Raw genomic sequence first — 13,990 nt, 5'->3', positions numbered from 1 at the left:
TTTACAAAGTGTGTGTTGAGAAAAAAGACGTTGTTTGGCGACCATTTTGAATTTATTGAATACACCATTAGCGACATCTTGAATTAGCAAATAAGCTCTCTCGCTAAATTCGCTAAAAAGACATGTTTTACAGTACAAAGCTGTCAAAAGCACTGGGCAGAACGGAAAGTTTATCATTAATATGAGACTCAGCATTTTTAAAACTTAAGTTGACATATACAAATGGTAAAATAACCATATCTACAATGCATAACAGTTTGGTTGCAATCATATTCATGCATATCAATTACTCAAGTTTTATTTTTCCCCTAAGAAGAAGAAGAAGAAGGCATTCAAAAATAATAGCTTTTTTTACCAAAAATTCACTTCAAATAGAAAACTATAGATATCAACACAAAATGAACAAATCGGAATGAAACCACCCAAACAAACAAACATTTCGAAGAGTAGTTTTAAACACCGTCCATCGGTGTTGCAGGACGGTGTTTTAAAGAACCAGTGTCATTTATGTTGATGTTAAGTCGATGACGAACAACGACAATTAGGCAAACTAAAAGCTTCACGTCACCTGACAGCAGAGCTAAGTTACACACACAGCGGAATAAATGATTACAGTTCACGGATTCTTTTATGAATTTAACCTGGTTAGTAAACTTGCTGGTAGAAATACCATAGCTAATCCCTTTTCAAGATCTGCCATATGTGACATCAAGAGAAGACGTGGGTGACAATTTTTAATCATAGATTTAATTCTCCTACCTAGCCTTATTGAAAACTGAATTAAGCTACTTTAATACCAAGGTGGGCAACACCTGCATGAACCACCAAGCTGTTTCCTGACAACTTATACATATGTACATAGCTGCCCCCTTAACTATCAGTAGGTGAAGTCATTTCCATAGTGTTGCAATCATAGTGGTGTAAATACTAACTGTTCACTTTTCAAACAAACATTTAAATGAAATGAAAATTATTACACATCTGTCATCGTAATGCCATAAGTATGCTGTTATTTTGCGTTATTTTACGGGGTATTTTCATCCTACCATAATAGGAAATGCGAATTCCAAATATGGAATGATTACGCGCGTAAGCGTCCTCTAATAGTGAAAACAAACATGGCTGTCACCAAAGTTTGACCAGACTCCACACAAAGAAGTTCACTGATTTTGTTCTAAATATTTTGGATTTCAGCATTTCCATGGTGTATCGGTATTCGTGGAAGGAAAAGATTATAATAAGTTATTACGAGTATGCACTTTAGACAGTATGCCGCGCATCAACCTCCAATGCTCCAGCTGTACTGTCTTTGTGCATACTTTGAGGTATCTTCGTAATAACCTTATAATATTCACTGGGGTCACAGAGTTACGAGTCACGGCAATGTTATTTACATTACAACCATATTGAAACATTATGTACATAATATAACATTTTAGGCACATAACAATATGCCTGTGAGTAGAATGTGCTGTGAACATAACAAAGTTGCGGGTGGAACATGTTTTGTTTTTGTACCTGCATATATACATTTAGCTTGCAAGTGAAACATAGGTACAAAGCAACATGAATGGGAGTAGAACATAATGTTCATAGCATCATGAATGAGAGTGGCACAGTGTTCATAACAACATGGTTGTGAGTAGAACATAGTGTACATGACACCATGAATGAGAAATGGAACATAATGTACACAACATGGCTGGGTGTAAAACATAATGTTCATAGCAACATGAATGAGAGTGGCACAGTGTTCATAACAACATGGCTGTGCGTAGAACATAGTGTTGACAACATGAATGAGAAATGGAACATAATGTACATAACATGGCTGGGTGTAGAACATAATGTTCATAGCAACATGAATGAGAGTGGCACAGTGTTCATAACAACATGGCTGTGAGTAGAACATAGTGTACATGACACCATGAATGAGAAATGGAACATAATGTACACAACATGGCTGGGTGTAGAACATAATGTTCATAGCAACATGAATGAGAGTGGCACAGTGTTTATAACAACATGGCTGTGAGTAGAACATAGTGTTGACAACATGAATGAGAAATGGAACATGTTCATAACATGAATGAGAGTGGCGAGTGTACCTGACATGAACCTGAGTTTACCACACAAAACAACATGTAGTTCACATAAAACGTGAGAGTGAAACATTGCATTTATATAAAATTGACCATGAGTTGATTTTCAGGACATAAATGGCCACCAGTCAGCCATATTGGATCAAATCTGACATACATATATGCCATTATGTTTGAATGGAACAGGACATCCATGACATGACAGTTCTAATTTCCTCCATGTTTGGTCTACTAAACAAATTGACATGAACCCACCCACACACACACACTCTGACAATATGTTACACCTATTTCTAAATCTATAAAACATTAATCCTTTGAACTCATAATTTTTCCACAAAAATTTAACTCCTACATTTTGTAATTCTTCGTGAATTTTGGATGAAATGAAAATAATTTACGATTACTTGCAAGTCTTGATCAAAATTATTGAAAAACTATAGAAACAAAATTTGACACATTGTCAGAGGGGTAATAATAAGTATGATAAATAAACATGCCCAAATTAACATAAAATACTAATTATTAAAACTACAGGTAATATATACTAGTTAAAAATATTGAATTTAATTTTGCTGCATTTCAAGCTGTAACAAATTCAGAAAATGTAATGTAATGTAATTTTACTTTCATCATTGTCATTTAAAAATATGTCATCTTCCCATTTCAAAATTGGAAATCTTTGATCAATGTTAAATCAGAATTCTTTACAGTCTTTTCCACAATTAACACTGAATGTAATTTAATAATATAATTTAATTTAATAATAATTTATTGACACAACACCAATATAGTATAATACGGCAGTATGGCCACTAAATACAACTATTAACTACATTTAAAATAGAATTAACATATTTGGCGAATAGTATCCAAGTATCCAAAGCACTTAACAAATAAATAAATTTACATTCTTGATTTAGTTTTTTCAAATTCTGGAAAGCTAATATTGTGAAAAAAATGTTTTTCTATTTGATTTAATATCTGAGTTTGAACAGCTCATAACATAGTGTTTTTCATCACCCACTTCAGATGAGTCGCACAATTTGCATATTTTTTGATGGATATTATTGTACCGTCCTTTCTCAATTGGCAAGTTATGGCTTGAAATTCTTAATTTTGTAATTGCTGATCTTATTTTATAATTCAAAATTACTTTTAGAGAATTTTCAAATTTGCAAGTTTATTTTGATAATATATATATTTACTTGAACCAATATTGAATCACATTTTGTAAGGTTATAGAAACAGATTTTTCTGGATAGGGTATATATTTTCATGATACATGTAAACTGCAGTGCACATATTCTGAAGGTTTTAAAAACCAAATCAAAAATTGCTATTCCATCCAAGGCACACATTACATTTATGTAATACATATTAGCCCCCCAAGGACTGACTTTACATTATTAATCCCTCAGGGTCTGGCCTAGCAATGTGATCTCAGTTGTTCAATTATAACAACAACCTTTAGGAGACCTATAAGAACTCAACATTGCATGACTACTTCGTTTTTCATAGATTAAACTTTATATATAATGGTTGCCATGACAATCTTAAGTACATATCATGGAATAGAGCAACTGTCACTAGTATATCCTGCAAATGAATCACACATTCATTTTGTGGTCATGTGACTTAATCAAACTTCCAACAAAAAAGTAGAAAAAAGAGAGATATAATATCTAGTATTATGTTTTGGAACTGAAATTGTGATAATGTGACACTGAAAAACTACAGTACTTAACTGGAAGGACCCACGCAAGTTTGAGATTTAAGTTACATGGTTCTACTTTACGGTGTATCTAATGTCCATACTCATTATTTATAAAGTATATTAAAGGATTACAAGTACTGCATGCAGAAGGGGAATACAGATTTACTAAATGGAGCAGTGACGAACATAAATTACACTCTCAATTGGAGGGAAGCCTTGAAAATAAAATTTGAAACTAAATATACCGTATTTGTCCTAAAATTAGCATATGTATTTATATATTGAGTAGTTGGCTACCACTAAAAAAATTATAAAGTTTCTAAGATATTTACTCTGTAATGTTCGCAAAACACAGATGAAATTATATGGTTACCAGACACAGATCAAATAACCATGACAAATTTGATATTTGACCCATTCATTGGTTTCTATGGAGAAGAGATTTCATAATATTTCAAAATTTTGTATGTTAACATACAGTGAACAAATGTTATGTAGTTATAAGATGAGTACTTGGCAAGAATAATTTGAACATTCTGGGGGTTACATGTATTATCCATTAATTTTTTTATTAAATTGTTCCAAGAATATCTCAGTTTTTCTCCAAACAAATATTTCATACTACTATAGGAAAATAATTTGAAAATCAAAAAGAAACAGCTTTTGAATAAAAATAAATTTGATAATTTCCCATCTCTATATCCGAATTCCCATGATCTTTCTAGAAGACAGAGGTGTTTTATGTACATCAAATTTGTATGTCCCGAAAGAAGGAGTAGCAATTAGTGATTTAATAGGGATTCCTTTTATGTACATGTCAGGAGCCATGTACACATGTACAACTACTTTTTCTTTAGATATTACTTGGCAGATTGGTAAACAATCTTTGTAGGAGCAGGTTATTTATTTGAGATCTGTTTCAAAAACAAAAGCACAGCAGTGCAGTGCAGTACAATGTAGTAATACTCTTTCCAGACATTTCATGAAAATCCATCAATAATCTTTTGAGTAATGAATAAAAAATCATTCCCAAAATTGTTGTTTCCATGGTAACTAACCATATCTGTATCAAAATTCAATATCAATAAATTGTATCAAGGCCAACCCCTCCTACATGTAGATATTTTATGAGAATTCATCTATAACTTTATGAGTTATCCAGCTAAAAGACAAACCAACATACTACCAAAAACATCTGAGTGACACGTGATACTAATTTGACTATTAACATTAAGTGAATGACAAAGCATTCAATAGACCATTTTTCATGTTATGTAAATTAATTACTCCATTCTGATGGTACTGTATTTGCTCTATTAGAAGTGCAACTCTAAAATAGAAGCAATGTATGCAGTTGGATGTATTTTACAACTCATTTTAATCCATGAGAGGCAGAATAATCCACTATTATTTCCCTAATTATTACTGTGATATTCTTGGTGCTTTCTTATATTGTTATTGTGTTTAATCAATTCAATCATCTTTATTACTTGTTTAACTCGAAGAGAACTAGCACAAATAACAATAGCAGACGCCATTTCAAATGTTAATCTCTTATTAGCCAATCATAGCTCATAGTACTATGAACCAATCAGCACCAAGCCCGCTAAAATTTGTTATGGTGGCTGATCCTACCAAGGCTATAAAAGGCCTGAATACTTGTTTTAGCGCGCGAGTACATGTAACCTTTTCCAGTGACGAGTATTAAAGCAGTTTCTTCATATAGTTTATTTGTTTCCTGTTCCTTTGATTGACAATCCCTTGTTTTACGCACCTTGAACTTTACGCTCGTTAGGGTTGAGATAAGTGTGAAATCCTATTCTCAATTCACCCCCCCCAACAAAACTGCTGCCACGTACAAGTATATGGGCTCCTACTACCGTAAATATGGCAGCAAATATTTGGTGTGTTTTTTCTAGGTTGTCATGGTAAAAAAAGTGTAAAAAGGACATAATTTCTTCTACATGTACAGTTCAATACATTTGTACTCACTCCATGTATATCCAAACTCATCCACAGGCTCATCATCTGAACTCTCGTTGTCTTTACATTCTTCATCACCATCCAGTGCCTGTAAAAAATCAAGTATCACATGGTTCAACCGAAGACACATACAGGGATAGACAACTGCGACAAACATCAAAAGAAATAAAAATGTTCTGTGTGATGTGATCATGTCTTTTGGTGCTTTGCATTTTATTGCATAAGCGTCTGGGTACATGCAACAAGTTCACAACTGCAATACCAAACTTTTTTTCCTGTAGTTTTATGTAAGCTATTTTTGAAAACACGCCGTATCAAATACTTCTCAATAGGTCCTTTTCGACATGGTGATTACGAATGGCAATATCCCAAATCAGACGAAGATGTGTATTATATAAAGTAACGACTTCGCTGCATTTTTTTTGATTCACCTGCTTTAGAAACCACACGTTTTTGTTTGTTTGTCCTATGTGTAGCTCGATGAATACATGTATGCCTATTCATCATATAGTTAATGCGTGTGCGCGGGATATGGGTCTCGTATAAACAAAGGAGGTAACTTTGACTGTTTCGCAGATCAATGAGTACAAACTGAGACGTTACCAAGCTTTAATTAGATATTTTTTTTGAAGATTGGCAGGCATCGAAGAAGTCACTGGTGCTAATTAGTGCCCAGGTCAAAACTTGTACTTGTAATTTCCAATAGAAGAGCGAATTGGATTGTTGGAAAATCAATGTTTATCAACACGACCAACGCCCTTTAAAGAAATATCATATTATTGTAGAAAATGTAATGAAACCCATTTTTGAAAACATAACATGTAGCGTATGCAAATTTTTGTTTCAAGATTTGCTGAGCGAAAAACATAATATTTTCATGTATGTGATGTAATTTGTCTTGAAGTATTTGAACATAATCTTGAACGTTGAGCGTTCAACATGACGCTCGAATCTCAAGAGACATTACATCACATCAAAGTCCACAGTCGCCTATTCCTGTATTCTCTTTGAGTTTTTAGTTCAATAAGATTTAAAGCTGCATTTCTATGTACTTTGTAAATCTGTGATGCACCATGCAATGTTTGCAATGTGAATGGGTAATGAATAAGCAAGATATGAATTTAAGCAGGTCTCGTAAATTAGAGTAGATTTGTGAACACTCACTGGGTAAAAGGAGTCTTTGTTTGTCCTTGATAAGTTGCATTGTAGGTATGTTTGTCTTAGGGATAAGACCCTCCAGTACTCCCAAAATGAAATATGTGGACAAGTCATGGCAGGTCAGTTACATTGTAAGTATGTTTGTCAAAGGGATAAGACCCTCCAGTACTCCCAAAATGAAATATGTGGACAAGTCATGGCAGGTCAGTTACATTGTAAGTATGTTTGTCAAAGGGATAAGACCCTCCAGTACTCCCAAAATGAAATATGTGGACAAGTCATGGCAGGTCAGTTACATTGTAAGTATGTTTGTCAAAGGGATAAGACCCTCCAGTACTCCCAAAATGAAATATGTGGACAAGTCATGGCAGGTCAGTTACATTGTAAGTATGTTTGTCTTTAATAGGGATAAGACCCTCCAGTACTCCCAAAATGAAATATGTGGAAAAGTTATAGCAGGTCAGTTACATTGTAAGTATGTTTGTCAAAGGGATAAGACCCTCCAGTACTCCCAAAATGAAATATGTGGACAAGTCATGGCAGGTCAGTTACATTGTAAGTATGTTTGTCTTTAATAGGGATAAGAACCTCCAGTACTCCCAAAATGAAATATGTGGACAAGTCATGGCAGGTCAGTTACATTGTAAGTATGTTTGTCAAAGGGATAAGACCCTCCAGTACTCCCAAAATGAAATGTGTGGAAGGTCCAGTCAGGATATCTAGTTTTAATATTTCATACTTTTTTTAAGCAAAAATATTGTTTTCACACTGTTTATGTTTTTAGCATGTTGTGGAAGTGATGTTTCACATATTTTGCAAAGTGTGAATCAAGTTTAAGGTTGCACTATATATCAACAATAAGCTTGAGTTCTCTGTCATTTGCTCTATTAGAAGTTCACATAAACCGAAAATTGCATTCAATAGTGACATTCATGTTACAGACTGAGTTGGCACATGACGATAGACAGTCAGGACCGAGATTTGCTGCCTGAACACACAAGACACAACCAAAATCACACCCTCAGTGGTGAATTTAAGAGAACATATACTGATTCATACTAGTGTGACTTTGCAATGGAGGGAAGTGAAGCTAGATATTATTGGATGCTGTAGTAATGAATGAAATGAATGCAGAACGTTGTCAGCAATGCATATTTATGTGCTGCTGCAACCGGTTTCTTTTTGCAATGATACATCAAAGTGAAAAAATAACTGTACCGGTAATCCTTATTTTTGGAAAACAAGGTAATTTGTTTTGCTAAAATATTCGACAGTGCACAAATTTTGCAAGTTTAACCGAGCCATCAACAGAGGGCGCTGTGCAGTGGGAAAAAAACGATCCACACTTTTTTTGGTGGTGCTCACACTGACCAGAAAGAACTATAAAAGTACAAGTAACCAAAGTTGAAATGTAGGTATTTTATTATTAATTAAGTTTCCGTCAGTTTAACAGTCTGGTGAATACCATCATCTTTTCAGCAAAAATTTTGTTCCAACATTTTTGCACAACTATATTAAGTATTTTTATGTAAGTATGTTAATTTTGGTATAGGTTTGGATCAAAAGTGTTAAATAATAAAATAAATTCTTCTGGTTAAATCACTAACAGTCGTCACACATGTTGGATATGGACCCACAGCGATGTATACAACGTAGTAAGTACATTGTTTGTTTACATGAAATTCCAACATATACTGTGTGACAATTGTGAAGACTACAAAAGTTGAAACAATAATAGTTACCAACATGCAAAGCGCAATGTTGCTATAACAGTTTAACATTTGAAATTTTATAATACTGTAAGACACTTTATTTTCACTTGGAATTAATTTTCGCTGAAGGGGTGATTCAGTGAAAATAAAATACAGCGAATATAGCTTATTCCCTATATTTTACATTCAACTCACCAAAAATCAGTGAAAATAAATTGCATACAAAACACCCAAAAAGTCTTTTCAGCGAAAATTAATTCCAGCTTAAATAAAGTATTTTACAGTATAATTACACCCTTACCAGAAGTTGTTCATCACCAGTATCCAGGACATTATCACCATCGGAAGACACAGAATGGCTGTCTTCATTATCGGACGGTTCTTCAATTTCTTCTACATATGCAGTCTGTGTTACGTCAGCTACACCGTCCACATACGTTGTCTGCTCTACATTCGCCATTGTAGCAGTCACAATCTGTAGGTCCTCCTCACTGTTTGGTAGCAAATCAAGGTCATCTGGCTGATTGGTAAATCAAAATCTCACTTTAACCCATTGAATGCCTTTTTTTTGTGGAGCCAAGAATTTGATGCAATATTTTGCACATTTTTATGTAATTTTCAAGAATTTATTTTTTAATTTTGGACCAATAAGTTATAATTTTCTTTTATTGACAAGTCTTGGACATGGAAAAAATGATGTGGGTTTAATTTTGGATCAATTAGATATAATTTCCTTTTACGGACAGGTTCTGGACAATATTTTTTTCATATATGGAAAATTAGTTCAGTGTTCTAAAAGTTAAAACTGTTTAAACTGCTTTTGCTATAATACGCTTTGTAGTATGTACTACCCGGTACTTATAGTACATGTATAAAGCGAGAAAAACATGTGGGGGGAAAAATGCATTTTCTCTCAGAGATGATTTGGTGTACTTTATTGGTTTTCTACTTCGTATGATCTGCAAAGAAACCTCTCACTGACACCTGTGAGCATTGTTAGGGCTTTAGGTTTTGTGAAGTCCATGAGAAAGCTCATTTAACAGAACCCCGAAATGGAATTAAAAAGATTTTAAAATTAAGCAAAAGGGCCTTGAGTGATTACAACAATAAGAATCACCTTTTAATTGGTAATTAAACACCATGACCTTCAGTATTCCAATATTTTAGGATTTATAATTTTTCACGGTGATCATGATACTCAGTGGGAAGTGTTCTGCAGATAATACAAAGTGGGAAGGCAATTTTAAAATGATGCTTACTATTAAATACGAAAAAAGGTTCAGGTAAAATGACATGTATTCTATTTTTGATTACAGCCAGATAAAAGTGTTTTGGTAGTCATGATCTTCTGGAAGAAGACTGAGCGCAATCAAAAAATGAAAAAAATGATCATAGTGATGTAATAAACAGAATTTAAATATTGAATAATTGAAATTTAGAATTTGTTTTTCGAACATGCAATAAATGCTGTATTTTGTTGGATTATTCAATAGTTGAAAATCAAAAGCGACACATATTTTGGGATGATAATATCAGAATGTGTTCAATATATATAAAAATTAAAATTTTTCATATCAATTTCAGACTTGCAATATATCGTCGAGTTTGGTGTTCGGAATTAAACAGGTTGTTTATCATTACACATACATATTGAATGCACGCAGAACATATTTTTATTAAATTCAATTTATGCCAGGATGTTAATATAGTATTGTCACATTGCACATATACAAATAGTGATGAAGAATCATATGCAATGAATGCATTTCATCGTTTTGCCATTAGTTTTAAAATAAAACTGAATAAAATAATTCAGAACCTCAAAACAATTGTTGATATTTAGTTATTCAATCCCTCAATCACCAGAAATAAGGCCTGTGCACATTGCATTGAACTGGTTGATTCTATAGTAGCAACTGCAACACCATGACAATGAGATAAGATACAATATATTCCAGGATGACAATGAATGACAGTACATATTAGCAATAATAAAGCATAGCATAGCACAGTACTGGGAAACGTGACTGTGGTAACAAAACCACACACTGGCCGAAAATAATTGCTTTTTACAATGTCTTAAACCTAGATAGCAAACGTGACAATATTACCAACTCTCAATGACATGATAACCAGTTTTTTCATCGAGAAAACTGTAAAACATCTTTGTTTTGATCAGTAATGTGAAATCAAGGTATATGTGCATAGACAGGTTTCAGATTCTATTCTGATTTATATTAATAAAGACAATTTTAACTATAATTACGTTCTTGAGAAAATAACAATTTGCATGCATCTTCCAAAAATACGTTTAATTAAAATTATAATCCAAAATTCAATGCATAGATCAAAAGATTTCTCAAACCCCAGTATACCTTGCAATTCCACAAATTAAGGCCGCAGGACTTGTCACAATAAAATCAATAAAATAAATAAACTTACATTTTGGCCGAACTGAAAATACAACGGTCATAATAGGCTTGTTATGATTATTAAGCTGGAGTTATAATGAATCACCTTGTCTTTTGGCAATATCTTCTTTTATTCTCCTTCATAACATGTATTCTTGATGAACACCAAATATCTATTTCTATATATCTTTGATAGGTGTTCTGATGAATTCTTGTGGGGGTAGGTTCATGTACAGCCTAGCGTACAAGTAACACATGTGCAACACTTATTATACACGCAAGACACGTATTCAGTAAACGATATTATAATATGCGGTAGCGAAGTTAGCAAATTTAGTATAAATTTAATAGTGAAGTAATTTCCTATTATTCAACCTTTTTTCAATCTCGCTGGGAGTTAATTAAGTTTAAATATACATAATGCAAGGTACTGTTGCCATGCTCTTGTGTCTAACTCTACTTGTAAATGTAACAATTGCAGCTAATGATAACATTGAGAGTAGGATTCTCCACTGCTGGCTACAGAATCCATCTGGGTAAATAAATATATTTGCTCAATTACGCAGGCATCTACAATATTACAAAAGTCGTAAGCAATCCAGTTAAATGCAAATGTAGATTAAAGTTTTGTTTGTTGGTTTTAAATAAAACTAACATTTATATGGAAAAGAAACATTTTGCAAAATTTCCAAATATTGCTCAGTTTTAATAGTTTGTAAAATCCTGTGCATTAACTATACACCGCCTCTAACTATGTTTATTTGAGTCAGTTAATTATACAAGTTGGAAAGATCATTCTGTCTTATAAAAATAACACTGTCATTGTTTATGTTAACTGTATAATAGATGCTTAATGGACCAAAAAGGATTTCCAGGGGTTTTTCTAGAAAAAAACTGAAAAAGGGAGCACTGCAATTCAGCGGCGCCACCAAGTGAGGGAGATAGGGTTCTCCCTACCAGGGTGTGGAGTTTTCGATAATTCATTCTAAGTTAAAATGGAGCATTCTATGGCTTCCTTGGGGCCAAAATTACTATCAGACAGGTCACAGTTGAAGACTGTGGCCACATGTGATCCCTGGTCAATCATAATTTTATGGTTGCCAGAGTATCTGCTCCCAAGGGTAAGGGGGCGCATGGCTATGGCATAAGGCCCCTGTTCCCTTGTTTAACAAAATCCCTGATTCCTTTGTCAATAGACAAATTGTAGGTGCAAGGACCGCCAGGAAAACAACCATCTAAATACTGCAAACTACTTTAATTATGTATGACAAATTTGAGTGAATTTCTGGATTTTGTTTTGTAGCAGCGACATGAAGTGTCAATGACTATTGTGAAATTATGTCTTATCAACAAATGTCATTAAATCCAGAAATCATTACTAGCAGTGAAAATTAATTAGATTACAGTATATATGCATGTACATGTATTCTTTGCTAGGACAGTAACACTGAAAACCATGTACAAGAATGGCACCATAAGCAATAGAACAAAAATTACACAATGAAACCCACAATAGAAGGACAATGGTCCCCAACAATACCGATGGGTGAACACAAACATGCTGAAATAACAAACTGCAGGCAGCGTATTAATGAGAAGAGTGATTTTATTGATGAAAAAAAGATACATCAAGATCTATAAATAGCGCAATGCCATATATGGTGAAGAATGGTATGTCATTTGCATAATATGCTAATATATGCACAAATAAAACTTTTAATTGGTATACATATGTATTTGTTCAGGTACAACTCGTCTATCAACTAATCCTTATTACTTTCATATGGAATGATAACTAAAATAATGAATTGATTTATTTCAAATTATTCTTCTTTACTGAGTTGTACAGCATGCATAAAAACAAGGCACCCAAGTATGTTTATAGCACAGAAGGATAGCAGCAAACAATTTATAATTTGTAGATCAGTGGGGAAATCTTTTTCAATATTTAAATTGTAACAAAAGTTTCACATCAGAAAAAAATAAGGGGTGGCTAGACTTCCTCACTTCCTCTCTTCAAAGATGATATGTCTTCAACTTTTTCACCACCAGTTCCCACAAATTCACAAAATAGTCCTGTTTATATAGCCTTCACTTTCCTTCAGAAGATTGGGACAAAAATAATCAATTTTTTTAGAAAAATTAAAATTTACTGAAATTTTGTCTGTTGGCTCCAAAATTAGGGTTCATTTCCAGAGATATTGAAGAATATAAAAAAAAAAGTGCAGACAAATTTGGGCAAGGATGTCTGGTGGTGAAAAAGGTTAAAACAATGCTAACTTTGTTGGAATGAATTGTCAATAATTTAAAGCACACTCAGTCGTGCCGTGCAGTGTTAGATTCATATTCCATAGGACACATGCCCGAAAAAAATCTTTTTGATATTTGATCGTATGCTAGACATAATTGACAATTGAATAAGACAAAGTGTCAGAATAATGTATTCTCACTACCATCCTTCTTCACCTGGCTGAATTTTCAGAGGTTAAATAAATATAAAGCAGATTCCAAAGATATATACCACCACCAAAGAAATAGGTAAGTTGGAGACTGTTATTAGTCTGACTGACATTGCTTGTCAATGTTTGAAAGGAGATCCTTCTGGGACTTCTGACAGATAATATAACAATATACAATAGATGAAAAACAGATAAATAAGATGTGAATACTATACAATATAAAAGAATAAAAATCTAAAATTAATATAATAATAATTTCAACAAAAGAAATAATAATCAGTGTAATTATTAAAAGCATATGCAAGAAACAAAAGTACTAATAGGAGCAATTTTCATATACATGTACTGTGAAAGAATTATTTTTCACTGGGATTTAAAATTTCACGGTTTTGATATATATTTTGAGTTGTAAATTCATTGGTTTGTTAATTAAACGATATGTTGTTAT

At 33.1% G+C, this 13,990-nt stretch overlaps 1 protein-coding gene across 1 annotated transcript in view; it reads right to left on the bottom strand.

Moving 5' to 3' along the window:
• LOC100370730 (multiple PDZ domain protein-like) overlaps positions 1-13,990 on the bottom strand; it is a 203,125-nt gene that overhangs the window by 83,344 nt on the left and 105,791 nt on the right. Inside the window, exons 23-24 of the mRNA XM_085503929.1 lie at positions 8,974-9,192; positions 5,812-5,890 (exon numbers count right to left, since the gene is read on the bottom strand). Coding sequence (XP_085360055.1) covers positions 5,812-5,890; positions 8,974-9,192 — 298 coding nt within the window. The remainder of the gene's footprint in view (positions 1-5,811; positions 5,891-8,973; positions 9,193-13,990) is intronic.

This window comes from Saccoglossus kowalevskii, chromosome 9, assembly GCF_978046115.1.
Source record: "Saccoglossus kowalevskii chromosome 9, keSacKowa6.1, whole genome shotgun sequence".
Taxonomy (NCBI): Eukaryota; Metazoa; Hemichordata; class Enteropneusta; family Harrimaniidae; genus Saccoglossus; species Saccoglossus kowalevskii.
This window is presented reverse-complemented; position numbering and strand designations above follow the sequence as displayed.